Below are 21,610 nucleotides of genomic sequence, written 5' to 3' on the forward strand. Positions count from 1 at the left end.
AGAGAGCAGTCCATTGAATACGTAAATTATGGTGTGAAGTATGTATCTGGAAGTCGGTTTGGTTCCTCTAAAGTGTTCGGGCTGTTGAGACTGCACGCGTATGTCGTTGTTCCGGTGGGTGTACAGCGGATTTGGCCCACAAACGGGGCATCAGGCCGGCTGGGTTTGAGCACTCTATATTTTTCTTTTTTTGTTTTGACAGCGGCTGATGCCACAAAGAGCAGGGGGAAAGCTCGTTGCTGTAGGGAACAACTTCTACGCGCCCTGTGTGGGTTCTGATTACAAAATAGGGGTGTCTTTGAAGTTTGGCTACTAAAAAGTGGCTTAAGGCCATAAATTCGACACACAGGTTAATGTATGTTGGACTATATGGCGGAAGCTTAGGACTGGCCTGCCTCTGTAGTAGCAATAGTGTTCCTTTGCGAAGGAGCGGTCCACGGGGTGTGATAAGAGAGAAAAAGCCCACTTAAGCGCTTTGTCTGTATGTTTATGTGTCCTGTGAAATATATATATATGCATGTATATAGGTTTTGATAAGTGTTGTGTAGCTCTCTGTCTCAGTGTGTTCTGGTGTTGGTGTTTGCTTGAATGTGTGTGTGTGATGTGTCAGTGGTGGATGTGAGTGGAGGCTCTGGCTCCATGAGTAGAGAGGAGAGAAATAAAAGAGTGCATGCTTGCTGTCCTGTATGTCTCTCTCTTCATGTCTATGCCCGAAAGCCGAATATCCCTGGCTTTTTGTGAGTAGTGTATATAAAAAAAGGAGTTTTTTTGGGAGGAAGAAAAACAGTTCTAGTTCAAAGTTGCAACTTGTTGCGCAGTTAATTTAAACGTTGGCAGAAGTTCAAAAGGTGTGGCACTTAGAAGAAGTGTGTGCAGTGAGAGTCAGGCTCACAGGCAAATGTTTAGAATTAAACTGTCCATAAGACAGTAGTCGACCCTAAGTCGACCCTCCCACCCAGAAGTCACAGACACACACTGGAAAGGCCCTGGCAAAAAAAGGCCCTGCTCTGTTACACGGACTTCTTGGGGCTGTATTCTGGTCCCTGTCTCACTGTGGTTGGTGTGGGTCGTCTGGCAAGTGGTTTCTCTTTTATGAAAAAAAAAAAAAGAGGGGAGATATATACATATATCTACCTATATCTAATACAGGTCTGCATAAGTATAAATACACTGCGGCTACCTTGTGGAAGCAATAATCTTTTGCATTTTGGCATATATACATAGTTTGACAGAACATCATGGGATCTGAAATCAAAGATTTGACTCCAGTAAGTATACTGGGGGGAAGGAATCCGCTTTTAGCAGGCGAAATAAAGAACTTGTCACACACAATGTGCTGAGATGAGGGTGCTGATCAAAAATCATAAGGGAAAGGACAATTCAGTACACCTGATCTCTGATGCTGCTAAAGCACTAAGAGAAAAGACTAAACAGCATGTTAGGAAGCAGCTGGAACAGAGGAAGCCAGATGATTTAGAACCACCACTCTATGCTGCAGAAATGCCTCTGTGTGAGTTAAAGTTCGTGGGAGACTATGTATTGAAATCTGGCAAGAAGTCTCTCTATCCAGTAGCAGACTTGGCACAAGCTGCAAAACCTGAAGAGGAAGATGAGGTAGCCGACTTACCTGAAGTCTTTTTGCAATCACTGAAGGTCAGGGAAAGGAAGCCAAGAAGGATGAGTTGGATGGATGACCGTGTGGTGAGACTTTTGCAGGAGGCTGAAGCAACAGGAGGAAAAAGTTCTGAACACCCCATTCTGCAGACAGAATTTACCAATTTGCCTGATCCTGGCCTGGTGTCCACACTCAAAACAGGGAAAAAAACAGACAAGGCACAGGGGACTCTTGCAGCAAGACTGAGACAAAAACCAGGAGAAGCTGGAACTTTGCCAGTGGGAAGTGGCATCATAAAGGAACAAGGAAGTATGGATGGAGTACTCACTATGAACACAAGGGGAGCACCAGTGGCCACAACAGTGGTGGAAGAAGCATCAGAGTATCTACTGCTGGCAAAAGGTGCCCAGCTCCAATGTGTTCCATGGCCCAAAATGGATCTGGAAGGATTAATGCAGAGACTTCCCTGCATTCATGATGGAGCAGGAAAATGGATAGCAGCGTTTGAAGAGGAGACCATTGCTACAATTCTGGCAATGGGAGACCTGAAATGTACCATTGGTTGCAGCACAACTGAGTGGGTATGTGGGAACACAAGCTCATGATGGTGAGTTCTTCAACAGCACAGGAATACACTGTGGACGGCCTTGAGAGGGCGATATCCAGCACGAATTCAGCCCGACAGCATTGTGGCAACACCCATTAAGGATGATGAGAGCCCACAGGCTTGTGTCCACATCACTAGGAAAGAGTGGGTGAGACAGACGGGTGTACGACCAGATGAAGACATTTTCCATCGACAAGCTCTTCGAAAAAGAATCTCGGATGGACTGCCACTGCCAGCACAAAGCAGATTGCAGGAAGCTGTTGGCTTATATACAATGCCCTTTGACCAGTTCACTGATCATGTAGTTGATGCAGTGACCAAAACACGAGCCAAGGAGACTCGCCAGAAACAAGCCGACGAGGAAGCAGTGAGAAAATGGACCCAACAGCAGTTGATGGAGAAAGAGAAAAAGGTTCAAGCCAGCACCACCTCCACTGACACCTGTTGGTCCTCCACAGGTAATATATGTACAGCCCGGAGGATGGGGAGGCCCTGGTGTAATGCTGAGTGCGTACTGTTGCTAGGCTCACCATTATATGAGGACCATGTTAATTTTAGAACACAGGACAGGAGTAACCTTCAGTGGTGTAATGATAGTTAGTTGTTTTTCCTTATGATAAACATTCTCATAAGATTCAAAAGATTCAAAAGCGTTTATTGTCATGTGTACAGTGCAGAAACAGGTTTCCCTGTACAATGAAAATCTTAGTTTGCCGTCCACACCGAATGCCAAACTGCTATTGCTGGCATATAAATATATTTACAAGATGTGCAGCTTAAACATGAAGTAAAGTGAATGAATGTGCAGGTAGTGGTAGCTGTGACTCCTATCGGCTGTTAAGGAGCCTGATGGCGGAGGGAAAGAAGGAGTTTCTGAGTCTGGACGTCCTGCACTTCAGCCTCCTGTACCTCCGGCCTGCTTCTGTCAAGTTCGCCGTTCTGAGTTCTGCTGTTGTAGCCACAGTTGCCGCCGGAAAAATACCAGTTATGGGAGTAGAAGTAGGAATCAGAACACTGTTCAAAGGTTTCCCTGTTGCGAAGTTCCACCTGTGGAAAAAGATCCAATTAAGCAGCTGTGCAGTTGGAGGCGAAGGACATTTCTGTAAATAACATTTCTGTTGATTTTAGCAAACACACCAGTTATATCATCCTTTTTAACAAGGATCACCAAGGATGACACATTTAGTTAAAGGTCATTTCTTAGATTTTCTTAAATAAAAAAAAAAACAATAACAATAATATAATTTTGTAATCAGTCAGTTAAGTCACTCCTCAGATCCTGAGATGAAGAAGGTAAAAGAAAACAGGAGAGAAAACCACAATGACAACAATAAGAATAATGTTAGTCTGAATTATGCTCATCCAGTCCTGTTACAATGTCAGATATGCTGCCGTAAATTATTGATCTCCAGAAAACTGAAGAAACATTGCAGCTAATCGGGATCTGAGCAAAGAATAAAGAACAAAGTTATTAATCCCACTGCAGTTTTCTTTAATCCACGCCTGTTGCACATCAGTAAACGTTGCATCTCTCACCCTAAATGTCCCATCAGGGTTTCTTCCTTTGTAGGAGAAGGTCATGGTTCCCCCAAGTAACTTGACACCGACACCCCAGAGACCAGGAGCAGCAGAAGCACCGCTGTGACGGCCATGATGCCTCAAACTCACCTCTGTCTCCTGCTGCGCTCACATCCACCTGCTGCACCTTATATACGCTGACAGGTTGGCCAGTGAAGCTGCCAACAGTCCTGCCACATGTAATGGCATGCCCACTATGTGTCAGAACAATAGGCCATCTGCAAAACTGGTTTCACTGAACCAATAAACTGAAAGTATTTCATACTTGATACTCTTTGAACGTACTCTTGTCGCTTAACAGCAACATTCACAACAGGTTTGATCCATGAATCCACCAATACATTTCCTGCTTCAGTTAGAATTGGTATTTAAACAGTCCTCCTCATCCTGCTGTTCACATTCTGACATCATGAGACCAAGACGACACCTAACAGTTGATCAGCAGCACCTCAACACTGGAGGCTTCAAACAGGAAGTCCTCAGACGGAGGTGTTCACTGAGCTTAGAGGGTCACAGAGTGTCATCAGGAGGTTGGAACAGTGATACAGAGACTGGAAGAGTCACAGAAAGGAGAGGAGTGGACGTCCTTTGGCCACATCCCAATTTATTGAGGCACTGAAAATTTTTTGTTGTGGTATACCTACCACTGTTGTTAGATTTTCTTTCAATAAACTGTTTAAAATGAAGAAATTACCATTGTAGACCATGGTTTAGACTAGGTGGGGGAGACCATGGTTTAGACTTGGCTCTCCCTTGTTGGTGGTCCCGGCCTCTTGGCATCACGACCTCCAATCCAGTAAAGCCGACCCTGGAAAAGGTTCCTCACTATTTTAGTCTCATGGATGATCATCCTCACTTCTACGATTGTGGCATTCAGAGGGAGCATCTCTGGTCCTTGGAGCTCCCTTACATGGAAGTGTTAATAAATGCTGATGTATTGTTATGAAATGAGCTACTCAGCAGTATATAAAGTCATATTATAGCCAGTCTTATAATACATATCAATGTGAAATGGGCCATTCTGCGTGAGAAGTTTCACCGAGTGACCTACATTCAGCTGTTGGAGATGAAACTACTGATCACAGTGAACGCAGCAAAGAGAGTCGCTGCTCCATCTTGTGGTCGATCAGCAATAAAACGAGACAATAATGTGATGTTTTACCAGAATAATAAAATCACACTGTTTATAACTGACATGAAACATAATTATTACGATATTAGAAATAATTTATCAGTTTTTATTCCTAAATCTAATCTTAAATCTGATCAGGCTGAGCAAAAGGAGGAATTATTAAAAATATAATGGCTGTTTTACTTAATAGAAACATGACTGTGGAGAATTTATATTTGATGTGTGTTAATGTGAATAAAAGCAAATATGTAAGAGAATGCTTTTATTGATCCATTAAGGAAGTGTATCATTAACCAACATAGACTTCAAACACACTTACACACAGAAATGATTATGATTGATTATGGCAACACAATTTTGTAACACAAAATAATAGTTGTGAAGCTAAATTCCCCCCAAAACACAGACACTATAAGTGAAGAATCACCCAGCAGCTGCAGTACCAGGCGATCATGCTGTCACTGTCTCATATAAACATCTAAACCTCCTCTTTCAGCTCATACAGATCCAACTGCAGACATTCATTTAAATGTGACCACAGGTTAACACACGAACAACCAATACCCAATAAGTGACAGTAAAACAATCAAAATATGCATTCAGAGGTAATGAAAGTAGAAGTGGTGGTCTGCAGGTGCTGCTGTCTTAGCTTTCAAACACAGGCAGAGGTTGGTATTTAACCCTTGACACTCTGGTTTTGTACACCACCACCCCACAGATCATGCCGACCGCTGCGAGAAGACATCCGGCGATGAAAACCAGGTTCAGATTCACGTTCACCGCTGGACAAGAGAGAAGCACAGTTTGAATTCGATCTTGTCTCAAAGTGTAAGTGGGACTCAAACGGGCCAGAAAACTCCCTGTTTTCATACCTGGGCTTTCGGTGCGCTCTGCTGATCTCCTCAGGCGCAGGGGACCCTGGGAAATGAGGTGCCTGGCTGTCTGGGTGACGACTTCTCTCTTCCGGTGGTGATGCTGATGGCGGTGACCACCTGACCGTGTGGAGTTGATGCATCCCTGGGAGCACCTGGTGCCGGGTGCCCCTGCTTCACACATGAGCACTGAGCAGCTGATGTACACCTGAACGCAACAGACCAACACACAAAACATCAAACCTCACACAGTGTCAGTGGAGTCACTAAATAGACCACATGAGGAAGGTGACAGCTGAAAGACATTAGAGGTGTTTGAGTCGCCAACGGCCGACAGACGTCGACCGCTGATTGTTTGATGATTGATTCAAAACATGATCAATGAAAGTGACGCCTCTGTGCGGCTGATGAACAGACTTAGTGAAGCTCTGGGAACACTGGGCCCAGACGTGGCCTTCAAACAGGCCTGAAGATTCCTAAAATTTCTTTTTCTGGTCATTAAAATAGCCGCAGACGGTCTCAGGGAATTAATTTAACAGTCTGACAAAACTTTAACAGATTAACTCCCACAGCAAAAAACATTACAGGTCAAAAACTGTGGATTTCCTTTTCTTTTATGCTGATTGTGCAGCACTTTGGATCAACTGCTGTTACTTCCTTTCTTTGTTTAAAAAGTCTCTTTTCATGTATTTTCTTTTGCATTTATTGGCATAAACACTCTTGAGGATGTTTAATCACTGATGTGTTAAGTGTTTAGTGCAAAGATGTGTTTCACATTGTGAGTTGTGAGAAACATTAAGCCTCTAATAGTCAGAGTTGTTGGATATAATGAGGAAACTCTGACTTGGGCCTTAGAGACGTCACAGAGACATTCAGAGTCACTTGTTCCAGTCTAAACACTTTCTAAACCCATTCTTTACCTGGTCGTGCAAGCCGATGAACTTGAAGGCCTCCATGCTGAACTTGAATTGTTTCTGATGGCTGGAGTGGATTTGAACTGTTGAGTCCACCGTACACCTAGTGAGAGCACAAATAAGAGACTTTACACATGGATGCCATTACAGGGGCACATGTATTACTCTATTGAAGGTATTTACATTGTAAGGAAAAGTAAGTGAGTCATTGATGTTTACATCCAGGGGGAGATAATCATATACCTACCCGTTCTCAATGATGGAGTAAGTCGGCCAGTAGTTGGGGTTGTCATAAGGTGCAGCTCTGCAGGACTCCACAAACAGCTCGGTGGTGTTGAGCTGAGAGGTGGCCTCGATCTCCATGTAAATCCTGCTCCCTACGTCGTACTCGAGAGGGTATGAGCTCGGATCAATCATGGTCCTGAACTGGTTGTCAGGGTAGAACTCAAACTGGTAGGTGAAGGTGCCCAAGCCTTTCTCCCACACGGTGATGTTCTCCCTGTGTGCTGTGAAGCCCAGGGACACGTTCCCCTGTTTGGAGTACTGGCACTTGAACTGAACCTCCACCAGGTGCTTTCTGGTGATGAGATCTCTACCGTTGTCAACTGTGGTGATTTCATTCTTGAAAATGAGGCTTTCATTGTCTTCCTGCAGAGGGAAAAGTGATCAGTCCTCACACAGCCAATGACAAAGTAAATGAGAGAGGAGAGCAGCGGGTGAGGAAGTACCTCGATCTGAGTACCACACGCGTTGAGGGGGACGACGGCGATGACGTGAGTGCTGTTGGAGTATCGCTGGAGGCTGCAGGCGGTGTTGCTGGGGTCACTGAGCCGCAAATGATCCTCATGGAGTCCAGAGAGTGAAGATTTCTCAACCTCGACTCTCATTGTGGACTCACCACAGATCACATTGGCTTCGACTGGAACAAGAGGCACACGTGCAGCGTGTCATGTATGAATAAAAACACATCATGCTGAAAGGAGGGCATATTATTATTTACTTTTTTCCTTAATGCAGAAGTTCAAAGTACAGAAATAGAATGAATCTTTTATATCATGTGTAATATTTCACTTTGTATTGATTTTATGCAAATGTTGCTGTTAACCTGCTATGAGCAGCATGTGTCCGTAGGCAGGAGATGTTTATTACCAGGATAATCTGAGGGATTCAGCCCTGTGTTTTGGACTCCTCCTGCCCTCTAGTGGTCAAAAATCACTTAATGCAGCTTTAATGGTTCCCTGAGGGAGCACATGCATACCTGGATGCACACAGGTAACACCTGTATTAAACACCTCCATCACTATTCTATACCGCTCTTCTCTTAGGGCTGCGGTGGGGCCGGAGCCAATCCCAGCTGACTTTGGGCGAGAGGCTGGGACCAATCACTCGTCAATCACAGGGCCGATACATTCAGTTTAGAGTGACCAATTAACCTGCATGTGTTTGGACGGTGGGAGGACGCTGGAGAACCAGAGAGAGTGCAGAAAGAACCTTCGACCTTCTTACTGTGAGGCTTCAGTGCTGCCCGCCATGCTGCCCACATAAGATTAAGTGTTTTTGTGTCTTCAGCATGTGATATATGTGGTGAGAGTATAATAAATGCACCTGTAAAGCTGTCACATGATAAAATGACTCACATTGCCTGGGCTTGACGTCCACCACGACACACCTCATGTCAGACTGATAGATGCCAGACCTGAAAGGCAGCAGCAAACACTCATTTAACACTTTAACCGAGGAGACCTGGTCATAACACTGACGTTTACTTTATCTAAGTTTATATATATATGACCATCCTCATACTGAACACTAATGTCTCGTACACAACATAACTTCTAACATACATTACATCACTTCCTGACATGTGCATTTTAATCCAAACTATGATCTTTTCCTAAACTTCACCAAGTAGTTTCGCTGCCTAAGCCAAACCAAACCGTGTTAACTCAGGTCATGGAGAAGTTATATGCTTTAACTCTTTAATTAGAGTTTAATCTAGACCTGCTCTTTATGTAAAGCGTCTTGAGATAACGCTGTTATGAATTGGTGCTCTATAAATAAAGATTGATTGATTGATTGATTGATTGATTGATTGTGGCTGGTTCTTATCTGTCCTGTAGAGGACGCTGAATATTCAAACATGTCGCTTTGGGAGTCACTGGAAATCATCCAGTTCTGTCACTGTCACTTCGGTATGAGGATGTTTTGAGATAATATCCGGGTTTGAATTTTTTTCTTTTGATTTGTGGCACTGACTTGATACGTGATACACAAATTCTTCCTTTTCATCTGCTTCAATCCATCTTGGCAGCTTAATAGTTTCCTTATTAGCTCATCTTAAGTTTCATCTCTCAGGTTCAGTTGCAACATTAGCTCTACCTCGGTGCTTAGAGTTGTTGTACAAACGCCCAAGCACCGAGAAATGTCACCTACTGTGAAGATGGGCTTCCGTGGTTGTGGAAATAGGGATAGATGTAGGGTGGACTGGTGGTTGCAGCAGACCTGCAATGTAATATGAAACGTTAAATCACTGTTTCACACACGTATTATTTCTGCTGTAAATGAAATGAACCCAAGGCTCACTGTGTCACAGCTTCAACAGCAAAGCAGACTGGGAAATGATCTCCCAGGTCTTCTGCAGTAGGCGTCCACCTGATGACAAACTCATCATGCGTGGTCCTGTGCTTGCTGATATTCAGCGGCCCGCTGATGATCATGTCATGGACTCTGTATAAAAACAGGAGACCAGAGATGTGCTTGACTTTGCTGACGTCATCCTGCTCGCTGAAATGATGGGAATGATGGTTTCTCACTTACGTTGCGTACGCAGCTTGTGCTCTGACTCTGATCTCCACTTCTTTGTTGACCTCTGCTCGGATGTGTGCTGCATTTTCAGGTGTTGGGTGCACAAACTTTGGCAAGTATTGTCCGTCCTGACACGACGGAGCAGATGGGTCCACTAGAGGTAAAAAAGATCAATTTAAATTCCAAATGCAACAGGTAACCAGCACCTATGAGAAAACTGCCGCTTTGCTGCCGTCTGTGGATTTAAAACATTAAAGCTTGTCAGCCACATCTATTCAGCCAGTGATGTCCCAGCAAGAAACTAAAGTAAGAGATGAAGTGTTTCTTCACAGGTTGAGTGAATACTTCTACTTCTTAGGCTTTTAGAACCCTGATGGTTTGCATAAAAATCTAGAGACACATTTTTTTAAGGAGCTCTATGATGAAAATATTGACCTCAATGTCTCTGAAGTAATGGGTCACGTGTTGAGCTTCAAAATGTATGAACGTTTAAACCCAATGACGGAAGTGCAGCAGCAGTTTTTTCGCTCATTGAGATTCATGTCAGATAATTATGAGAAGTTAAACTTACCAAGTACGGAGAACTGCAAAGGTAGTTTACTGAGAGGAGTGACATACAGTGGGTTTGTAATGTATGGTGGGGTGGTCGTGGAGGGTGCTTGGGTTGAGGTTGTGACTATGGGTGCAGGTGTGGGGTGCCACCACCACCATGATTGTGTGGTTGTGGGTGTTGTTGTGGTGGTTGCTGCAGTTGTGGTGTGCCCCCACCACCACCATGGGTATGTGGTTGTCGGTGTGGGTGTTGTTGTGGTGGCTGCTTCGGTTGTGGGTGCGGGCGTGGTAGTGGTGTGCCCCCACCACCACCATGGGTGTGTGGTTGTCGGTGTGGGTGTTGTTGTGGTGGCTGCTTCGGTTGTGGGTGCGGGCGTGGTAGTGGTGTGCCCCCACCACCACCATGGGTATGTGGTTGTCGGTGTGGGTGTTGTTGTGGTGGCTACTTCGGTTGTGGGTGCGGGCGTGGTAGTGGTGTGCCCCCACCACCACCACCGTGGGGTTACATGGTGTGCAGGCCCGGTGGGTGCAGGGGTCGGATGGTGCCACCACCACCATTGGTTTGTAGTTTGTGCAGGCCCAGTGGGTGCAGGGGTCGGATGGTGCCACCACCACCATGGGGTTGTAGTTTGTACAGGCGTGGTCGGTGCAGTAGTTGGATGCTGCCACCCCCAGCCATGTGTTACAGGCACAATTGACAATTGTCTCCGTCTCCTCACAGGCAGTGCAGCTCTGGATGATCCGTCGGTGTAGGCCAGAGTGATGGGCCTTTGGGGGAAGTCCTCCACCACCAACTCAAATGCAAAGACTCTGGGATCTGCACTGGCGCTGCGGTAGTGTAGAGTGCAGGAGTCCTAAAGATGTGAACAGTTAGTAGGGAAGTGAGGCAAAACGTCAACCTGGTGTTGTGCAGTGTGATTATTCAACTGACCTGATCCAAGTGGAACCCTGCACTGCCGAAGTTTCCATATCTGCATCGAACTCTGTCACCATCCGGATCGAAGGACGACAGATTGTATGTGCGTGGGCAGTTCTGAGGAACCCTTGAATAGACACACAAACACAATAATAATAATAATTATAATAATGCATTTTATTTAGGGCGCCTTTCAAGGCTCTCAAGTCTGTAACAGTCGTCTTTATGATAAAGGATCAGAAAAACAGCAAACACAAGTCATACAAAGCTAATGGCTAGTGGTGTAGTGGACATGTTGCATGCAGAATAACCAATACTCTTACTGTAATTCACAATGACAAGAAAAAAAGAGTTTATATTACTGTTCTTTTTGGTAATTAATCATTTGTTGACCTTTCTATTTTTTCAGACATCGGTGTTTTTCCCAAAGCAGTAAAGGTAGACAGAGTAATAATTCAATGAAAACTTGTTTTCATTTTCCAAACGAGTCTGATGGCAAATGTTTTTGTTTGTAGACGTACCACCACGATGGGGGCGACTGCAGGGGACTTACCGTAGGAAAGGTAGAATGGCAACGTCTGGTGATTTATTTGGTTCTCCAGTGTCAGATCTGGTTCCCAAATCCACAGAGGTCTCCAGGTCCCACCAGTGAATCGTATTCCGTGTTGGGATCCAACAACAGTTTCTCTCCCTGGTTGGTGTGGAAACAACCACAACAAATAGAAATGTGCAGTTGATGAATAAGATGATGCTTCACAAACTGTATTTAATAAACACACATCAAGAACAGCAACAATGTTAAGTGAAACAAAAAGCTCACCTCATCTGAAAGGGTCTGTTACTTGGGAGGATGCGTGTTGAGACTATCTCACTTTCACACCACTGGTTGTTAGACTGTGGTGCATTGGTGCTTCTGTCAAGTTCGCCGCTCTGAGTTCTGCTGTTGTAGCCACAGTTGCCGCTGGAACAATGCCAGTAATGGGAGTAGAAGGAGGAATCAGAACACTGTTCAAAGGTTTCCCTGTTGCGAAGTTCCACCTGTGGAAAAAGATCCAATTAAGCAGCTGTGCAGTTGGAGGTGAAGGACATTTCTGTAAATAACATTTCTGTTGATTTTAGCAAACACACCAGTTATATCAGCCTTTTTTAACAAGGACGACAAATGTAGTTAAAGGTCATTTCTTAGATTTTCTTAAATAAAAAAAAACCAATAACAATAATATAATAATATTGTAATCAGTCAGTTAAGTCACTCCTCGGATCCTGAGATGAAGAAGGTAAAAGAAAACAGGAGAGAAAACCACAATGACAACAATAAGAATAATGTTAGACTGAATTATGCTCATCCAGTCCCTGTTACAATGTCAGATATGCTGCCGTAAATTATTGATCTCCAGAAAACTGTAGAAACATTGCAGCTAATCGGGATCCGAGCAAAGAATAAAGAACAAAGTCATTAATCCCACGGCAGTCTTCATCGTTTAGTAAGCATATAGTAATCACAGAAAGGTTTTAAAACATCAAATAAGAGGAAGAGCAAGAATGAAAGCAGGAATCAAAAACAGAAGAAATTTCAGAATTTTAACAACAACAATCAATAATGGTTTGGATCCGTCCCACGTTCAGTTCTTCCTCTCAGGCATAAAGAAATGTGAACATACAGCTGCCGTACATGTTACGCCAAAAAGCTGAGGTCTGATAAAATAATCCCCACTAATGAAAAATGTTTTTTCTTTGGGTTCCTACCATTGAACAGTTACATGCAAATATACTAGAGACATTCAAGGTTTGTACTGTTTGAGAAAAGAAGATATTAACCCCTTGAAGGTCCTCAGAAATAATCACGTTAAAGATCCTTACACACATAAATGTGTATGCATAAAAACAAGCCATAAAAATGTTAAAAATCTTTCTTTTTTTAAAATTTTTTTTAAATAGTTTTTTAGACCAGCATCAGCCCTAATCATACATATCAAATTTTAATTAGTTTTTTAAAAAATTAACCCTTAAATTGCCATGTTTTTGTCATGATGCGCATCATTTTATGGTCTAAAATACACAAAAAATACATGAAAAAAATTGAGAACTCTGAAAAATTCACCATCTTGCAAAATTATAAGCAATATGCATGAAAAACTGATAAAATATGCTAAAAATAAAAATCATAACACACTAGAAAGTGCTGAAGACCCTCAAAGGGTTAATCAATAAAATTATGTTGCTATTGTCAGTGTACTCAAAGACACGTTACAAGATAAAAAATTAAAAAATAGAGGAATGCAAAATGTTCTATATCATATTAAAACAATCAAAATAGCATAATTAACAGAGCAACAGCAATAATACTAATGATGAATGATAACATTTAGCAAACAAACATATTCACACATTATCTATAACGCCTGTTGCACATCAGTAAACGTTGCATCTCTCACCCTAAATGTCCCATCAGGGTTTCTTCCTTTGTAGGAGAAGGTCATGGTTCCCCCAAAGTAATGTGACGCCGACGCCCCAGAGACCAGGAGCAGCAGAAGCACCGCTGTGACGGCCATGATGCCTCAAACTCACCTCTGTCTCCTGCTGCGCTCACATCCACCTGCTGCACCTTATATACACTAACAGGTTGGCCAGTGAAGCTGCCAACAGTCCTGCTGGGCACAATGGCATGCCCACTATGTGTCAGAACAATAGGCCATCTGCAAAACTGGTTTCACTGAACAAATAAACTGAAAGTATTTCATACTTAATACTCCTTGAACGTACTCTTGTCACGTCAAATGTTGGGAAATGGAAACTGAAGCACAATCATTGTAGGGTATGGGATTTATTTATTATAGTGGATGTCGTACACGATACCATCCTAATGATAATGTAAACAGTCATAAACATGGTTTAAACATGCGGCTCAGAGGTGCAGTGGGTCGTCCATCGACCAACCTCCACCCAACACGGACCCCGACAGAAAGCCACCCACATCAGAGCCTGGTTCTGTTCGAGGTTTCTTCCTGTTAAAGGGAGTTTTTCCTGCCACTGTTGCCTAATATAATATCAGATTTTTGCTCATGTGGGGATTCTTGAATCCTTGGAGACACTGAAGCCCAACTTGCTCCTGAAGCAGCTTCAGTGTGTGAAAGAACAGTTTCCTCCAGCTTAGATTCCTCCTGTACGAATGATGAGCGAATGGGTGAATGAGGATGTAAAAGCGCTTTGAGTAGTCGAAAAGAAGTACAGACCAGTTACCGTTTAAGTGAGAAAATAACGTCCTTTTGCAAATTAATACAAAATGTCAAGAGAAGCTCAAATTTGTATTTTGGTTCGTGCTTCATTTGCAGGAATGTTTGCCAGATCAGATGCATCAATTGAAAGTCAATTGAAGTGCTGATGAATGATTGCTAGCAGGCGTTTCTTCAGAATGAGAAACTTATTTTCACAGTAACTCTACCACCAACATCACTCAAATGGTATTTTCTAACACAAACACTAAATCAATGCTGTTATGCAATCTAGACGCAGGTATTTTGCTTTCTGTTTCTGTTTTTTCTCTTAAGGCATCATATAGATTGAAGCAGGTGCTTGTAATAGTGAGCAGAGACACAAACGCCACTGTTCCTGGTTAGACAAGCTGGATGGGTGATGGAATGCCTCATTATATTTCACACCGCCTCATTTTCATTAATCTGCGTCAGGGTGCTTTTATTTTTTGAGCTGAAAGGTTTTAGCCAGTCTTACATCTGGAGGTCAGTCATTGTCTTCAATTCGGTGGTTTTTATTTTTGAACCTGACCTGCGTTTTGTTGTTTTCTTCACATATTTTGGGGTCTAATGAAGGGAGGTGCCAAAAGTTTTGCTAATGGTCCTGTTGATGAATTATTCTTCTGTACATTGCCCTCTTTTTTTATATTTATAATTGTTTTTCTATCTTTTATTCTTGTGTCTATGTGGAGGGAAACGAACAAAGTAAGAATGTCACCATCGTGTTCTTACTGTGCACATGACAAATAAACATCTTGAATCTTGAATCTTGAATGATCTCAGCCGGCACCCGTTTAATGAGCAGAGGTAGCTGCAGTGTAATCCTTCAGGGGAAAAGCAGGGGAACTACCTTTCTCACTCAAAGCTGTCTCTACACCTAACTCAGCAGGAAGACGAGGAGCAGAGTGGTTCCTTCAGTTCACTGTAGAATAATTGCATCAGTGTGGAATACAACACAACTGAATTAGAAAACAGAGTTACAGAACTTTTTATACACTCCCATCTGCACAAATGTGTGAAAATCAATCATTTAAACCTTCCCTTAATCTTCATCTCCAATTTGGGCTCAGGTGAGACTCACACAATAGCTCAATCACTTCTTTGTTGCGTCTTTGAGTATCATATTTAGGTGTGGTACATGTCTACAGTAGTTCTCTCTCACGTAGCTTTTGTCCTGCATGTCTAAAGAGACGTCTCATTAATGGCATGTTTGGCAACCTCCACTTGGGCCTTTATGTTCTGAGCTGTTTTCCAGTAACATATAATCTTATTCAAATCATTATATTGTGTAACATATTCCAATAAAGATCAGTCAAACAAATATACAAGTGTAATCTAAGTGTGTGACAGCATCATGGAAAGGATCCCTACAGAGAGAGACCTGGAAGATCCTTTTGGTTTAACCACAAACAGCACACACACCAGACTACATTCACTAAAACAGGGATTTTACCTCGTAGAACATGGGAGTCACTGGTCTGTATGTTTGTTTTACTAAATGTTACACAAATATTGTGTTGGACCAGAACTAACCGTGTAAAACACCAAAGCCACACAATATAACAATAATAATTTAATGGAGGGGAAAAAAGCTAAATTAACATCAATTCATCAAACTATTGTAGTTTGTCCACTTGATTAACAGCAGCATTTTAGTTTATTGACGATATGTGAAATTTGGCAAACACTCCTGCAAATTATCTAAGAACAGGAACCAGATTTTGACACGTTTCAGCTTTTTAATGAAAGCAATCTGATTTTTCATTGATGCTTCCAGCCAGGGTGACAGCTCAGGCCACATCCGAGACCACAAACGCTTAGACGAAATCAGCCAAGAACTTGATGAACTTGCGTCCTTGTTATCTTATTAAATAGTTTCATCTCGGGTATTTGCAATGCTGTCGTTTCAAATTTCTAATGGAAGGTTTCAGGTGAACCTGTACTACACACGTAATTTCGTATCAAGACTTATCAAGCTCGATCTACGAAGAGGTGAGTGCACACATACCTGTCAGTCGTCTTATCAGTGATCAAGTGTCCTTAAACGTGCAATGAAAGCTCTGAGAAACTTGAACATTTGCGATTATCGGCTGTAAATAGAGCAAGGCCAGGGCCATGCTCCAGTTCACCTGAATCCATAAGGCTACTCTCACCACACTGAGCGCATTCTTACTGACGTGCAGATAATTCAGATAAAAATCAGAAGCAGGAACCACAATGGTTTGAATCTAACAAGGAAATCTGGGGCAAATAAAATTAGATATGATACGACACTCTTTCCCTGAAATCCTTCTCAACATTGAAATTGGAAATTTGTTACTTTCAAAACTGACAACCCATCAATTATGCCAGATTGCTGAGATAAAAAGTTAGCTAGCTCTCTTTTTTTATCCTTCACACAACTATTTTTGTCACTTTTTTCATGTACAAACAAGTGTCGTACAAACAGAGTCATGGTCTCCACATTCACTGCTACGCCGACGATGTCCAGCTCTACATCTCCACCATCAGCACTGCCGCTCACTCCACCCTGACCAGCTGTCTCACTGGAACTACATCCTGCATGCACGACCACTTCCTCAAACTCAACTGCAACAAACTGGACTTGATCCTCATCGGTCCCAAACTCCTCATCAGGATCGTTCAGGACTTCTGCCTCACCATTTTTGACAGCAACCTCTCCTTTCAATATCAACCACATCACCAGAACTACCTTTTTCTATCTCAAGAACATAGCTCGCCTCCACCCACCGCTGCCCCCTCCCTCTGGAGAGACTGCACCAATACCTCTATGTTTTTTTAATGAGTATTTTTTAACCTTTTGTAAAAGTGTCTTTGAGTTTCAAGAATAGCACTCGATAAACAAAATGTATTATCATCATTATTATATTATTAGTATTCTATATTATATTATTGTTATTGGTTTTAGAACCTGCTTTAATGCCTTTAAGAAGACCTGTCATTACACTGGCTTTGCTTATTCCCACTGAACCAAACAAAGACAGGTTAATGTCGCCCTCAGTGTGAGTTTTTAGACACCGTGCTGGTGTTTCAAGGGCTGCAGCTGCTAAGTTTAGCAAATTACTGAAGCAGGCAGCCGTAGTCACCAACCACAACATGACTCTACTCGTGTGTATATGTCTGGGAGCAAGGTAGCAGTGAAAACATGGTGTGGAGTTTCATTAATTTAATTTCACTTATTGACTACTTCTGTATTCTCTGTTGTCTCCTCAGTCCACCTCGCTGTCCTCCATTGTTTTTCCTGAATAACAACAGCTCCCGGCAACACAAAACTGTTGAATGTTGAATGACAGCGAAGCACACAGATTGTTGAAGAACAGCTGCAGCAGCCATATCAGTTATGAGAAATATAATGTGTTTTTTGAACATTAAACCAGGTAAACCTGCTCTTGTTGGATTTCCAAGTATGAACTAGAGAAAGAGCATAATGTTTGACATCTAATTTCCATCCATCCACCCACTGTCTGCAAATGCGTAGATGGATGTAGAGATGGGGTCTATCTCAGCAAATCTTTACTGTTATGTCCTCTGATGTCACTAGGGGGCGTCCTCATGCCTACCCATTTTCAGTGATGGATTTTTTCATACGGGGCAGCTCTGGATGATCGGGATCTGTCGGTGTAGGCCGAGGAGTGATGGGCCTTTGGGGGAAGTCCTCCACCACAGACTCAAATGGTGGTGTGGTGGTGGTGTAAAGTGCAGGAGCAGTAAAAATGTGAACATTTAGTATGTAAGTGAGGTAAAACATAAATCCGGTGTCACACAGTGTATTAGGAAATTGACTCTTCAACAAACCTGTTCTAAATGGTTGCCTGTGAAACATCAAACTTGTCTGACATGTCTGTGGGCAGGAACCCTTGAACAGACACAGAAACACATCAGTCGTCTTTATAACACGTTACATGCAGAATAACCAATATGTTTACTGTAATTCAGAGTTTATTTTACTGTTTGCTTAGTTGAAATGAATCCTCCAGATAAGGAACTTTTTTATTAAGACTTAAGACAACCAAAATAAAATGACACATTTGTAGGCTTTTTTAGACATCACTGGACTGTGAACAACTCGGACAAGACAAGCCAAGCCAATAAAGTTTTATTCTGTATATAAACTTGATACAAACTTTTTAACATGTTAATTTTACCAACACAACACATTAACCCTTATGCACCCCTCGGTACATTTTTTGCATTTTTCAACTAAAAATACTCAATAATTTTGCCAATTTTAATGATAATGGGACAAAATTTTGCAGGGATGTCAGTCTTTTACCACATTTTAAGATTTCAACTTTGAATGTATTAATAGAATTATAATACACTGTGGAGAGAAGAAAGTTCCTCTCGTCACCCTTAAAACATTTTTTGCACCATTGACTCCCATTAAAACATCACTTTTTGATCCTACTTTAATTACACCATAAAATAATGTTTTACTTATGACTACCTTTTCAATCTAAGCTTTTGGCTTGAAAATTGTAGTTTTTTTCATTATCCATCATTTGACATCATTTTCCACTATATGGCTGAGGGCTCCATTATATGCTGTTTCAGTGAATCCTACTTCCGTTGCATTTCTCACTATTGCTCCCCAGCAGAATGCATGATTCCAACTAAAATGGTCTGAGTGTGTTGGCAGTGATGTAAAAGTGTGGTATGAATGTGTGTTTTGACAAATTATTTGATGAGTGTGTGTGTGTGTGTGTGTTTGTGTACAGGGAGTTAGAAAGTCATTTTTGCTCACCACATTTTGCACATCCCTATCGCTATCTTTCTTATGACTACAGACCACATGCACCCACTCACCCCCCCGCCCACAAACACACACCTACACACACACACACACCTATTCGAAGCCCCCAGACACACTACAGCACTTGTAAAAAGCAATCAAGGTCAAAAGGTCAAAAGGTCAAAAGGTCAAAGAATCTAAGGAGGAGCACCCTAGCTTTTTTTTGCCTGGAAACGTTTTTTTTTTTTTTTTTTGACCAAAGCAGTCTTTTTATTGTTTTGGTTTACAGTGCAGCATGTTTATACAGGTGCTGTGTCTGCAAACCTCAAGCTGCACCTAGCTGGTGCTGGCTGGTCATTTCCTCAGTGACAATGAAGAGACACTTTTGTGTTAGAGGAGGCTCTGACTGCTGTCCTGCAGTCGCCTGAGAACGAGGAGGAGATGTCCGGCACAGACACAGGCACTGAGGACATATCAGGGGAGGCTTCACCTGAAATTCATCCAGATGGGTCTCCAGCTCAAGTGAGGACATCCATGTCCTCACTTGAGCAGGAGCTGGAAGACCCATTTCCTCACTTGAGCTGGAGCTGGAAGACCCACTAGTGTGGCTGCTGCTGCTTGGACCAGCAGCAGCCACACTAGTGGATCATGTCAGAGGAAATGGAAGAACCAGCAGGAGAAGCCAGGCCCTCAAAGAGGTACAGGCAGTGCACATTTTGCATGGGACAGAGAAAGGTCTGGACCCATTGTGCCAAGTACAGCAAGTATGGATGCCAAGTACAGCAAGTATGGATGCAAAGTATACATGACAGTGATCTGCAGGTCCTGCTCCACTGAGTGACCTTTCTCATCAGTTGTCAATATATTCCCAAAATACCATTAAAGGGTTAAAATTAATTCATAAATACATGTAAATTGAATAGTTATGATCTGGACAGAGGTTGTTCAAAAGATTTAATGCATTGAAAGTGAAAAAAATATTAATGTATAATATTTTTAGAGCACTTCTTAGGAACAGAGTATTTTTTGCACAAAGGATAAAAGGTGGCATATTTTGTACATAAAGTCAAACTGCTCAAAAAATAATGATGGATTCAAATCAATGTTGTTGTCAATTATTGACATACCCAAGGGTGTAATACCCCCCCAAAAAAATTCCAGTTTGCAATTAGTATATGGAAAATATTTCATATTTTGTGTTTTACCTCATTTGAAATTTTTGGTTTTATATTCCCAAAATGGCACTAAAAAGTTAAAAATACTTAATAAATCCATGAAAATGGAATAGTTATGATCAGGACTGAGGTTTTTCAGAAGATTTAATGCAATAAAAGTGAAAAGAATATTAATTATAATATTTTTATAGCACTTTTTAGGAACAAAACATTTTTTTGCACAAAGCATAAAAGGTGGCATATTTTGTACATAAAGTCAAACTGCTCAAAAAATAATAATGCATTCAAATCAATGTTGTTGTCAATTATTGACACATCCAAGGATGTAACTGCCCCCCCAAAAAAATTCCAGTTTGCAATTAGTATATGAAAAATATTTCAGATTTTGTGTTTTTCTCATTTGAAATTTTTGGTTTTATATTCCGAAAATGGCACTAAAAAGTTACAAATGTTTAATAAATCCATGAAAACTTAATAGTTATGATTAGGGCTGAAGTTGGTCAAAAGATTTAATGCATTGAAAGTGAAAAAAAATATGAATGTATAATATTTTTATAGCACTTTTTAGGAACAGAACATTTTTTGCATCGAGGGTAAAAGGTGGCACATTTTTACATAAAGTCAAACTGCTCAAAAAATAATAATGCATTCAAATCAATGTTATTGTCAATTATTGACATATCCAAGACTGTAATACCCCCCCAAAAAAATTCCAGTTTGCAATTAGTATATGAAAAATATTTCAGATTTTGTGTTTTTCTCATTTGAAATTTTTGGTTTTATATTCCGAAAATGGCACTAAAAAGTTACAAATGTTTAATAAATCCATGAAAACTTAATAGTTATGATTAGGGCTGAAGTTGGTCAAAAGATTTAATGCATTGAAAGTGAAAAAAAATATGAATGTATAATATTTTTATAGCACTTTTTAGGAACAGAACATTTTTTGCATCGAGGGTAAAAGGTGGCACATTTTTACATAAAGTCAAACTGCTCAAAAAATAATAATGCATTCAAATCAATGTTATTGTCAATTATTGACATATCCAAGACTGTAATACCCCCCCCAAAAAATTCCAGTTTGCAATTAGTATATGAAAAATATTTCAGATTTTGTGTTTTTCTCATTTGAAATTTTTGGTTTTATATTCCCAAAATGGCACTAAAAAGTTACAAATGTTTAATAAATCCATGAAAACTTAATAGTTATGATTAGGACTGAAGTTGGTCAAAAGAATTAATGCATTGAAAGTGAAAAAAAATATGAATGTATAATATTTTTATAGCACTTTTTAGGAACAGAACATTTTTTGCATCGAGGGTAAAAGGTGGCACATTTTTACATAAAGTCAAACTGCTCAAAAAATAATAATGCATTCAAATCAATGTTATTGTCAATTATTGACATATCCAAGACTGTAATACCCCCCCAAAAAAATT

General features: G+C 41.3%; 1 protein-coding gene across 1 annotated transcript; it reads right to left on the bottom strand.

Moving 5' to 3' along the window:
• Positions 1-5,179: 5,179 nt before the first annotated feature.
• Positions 5,180-13,559, bottom strand: LOC139212421 (uncharacterized). Its single transcript, XM_070843000.1, has 15 exons — positions 13,427-13,559; positions 11,812-12,029; positions 11,545-11,682; positions 11,007-11,118; positions 10,794-10,929; positions 10,095-10,196; positions 9,536-9,677; positions 9,302-9,445; positions 9,152-9,220; positions 8,356-8,414; positions 7,447-7,637; positions 6,966-7,366; positions 6,725-6,821; positions 5,805-6,012; positions 5,180-5,714 (listed from the first exon to the last, which is right to left on the bottom strand). The coding sequence occupies exons 1-15, from the start codon at positions 13,541-13,543 to the stop codon at positions 5,578-5,580; spliced, it is 2,271 nt and encodes a 756-aa protein (XP_070699101.1). The 5' UTR covers positions 13,544-13,559; the 3' UTR covers positions 5,180-5,577.
• Positions 13,560-21,610: the final 8,051 nt, after the last annotated feature.

Source organism: Pempheris klunzingeri, chromosome 1, assembly GCF_042242105.1.
Source record: "Pempheris klunzingeri isolate RE-2024b chromosome 1, fPemKlu1.hap1, whole genome shotgun sequence".
In the NCBI taxonomy this organism is placed as follows: Eukaryota; Metazoa; Chordata; class Actinopteri; order Acropomatiformes; family Pempheridae; genus Pempheris; species Pempheris klunzingeri.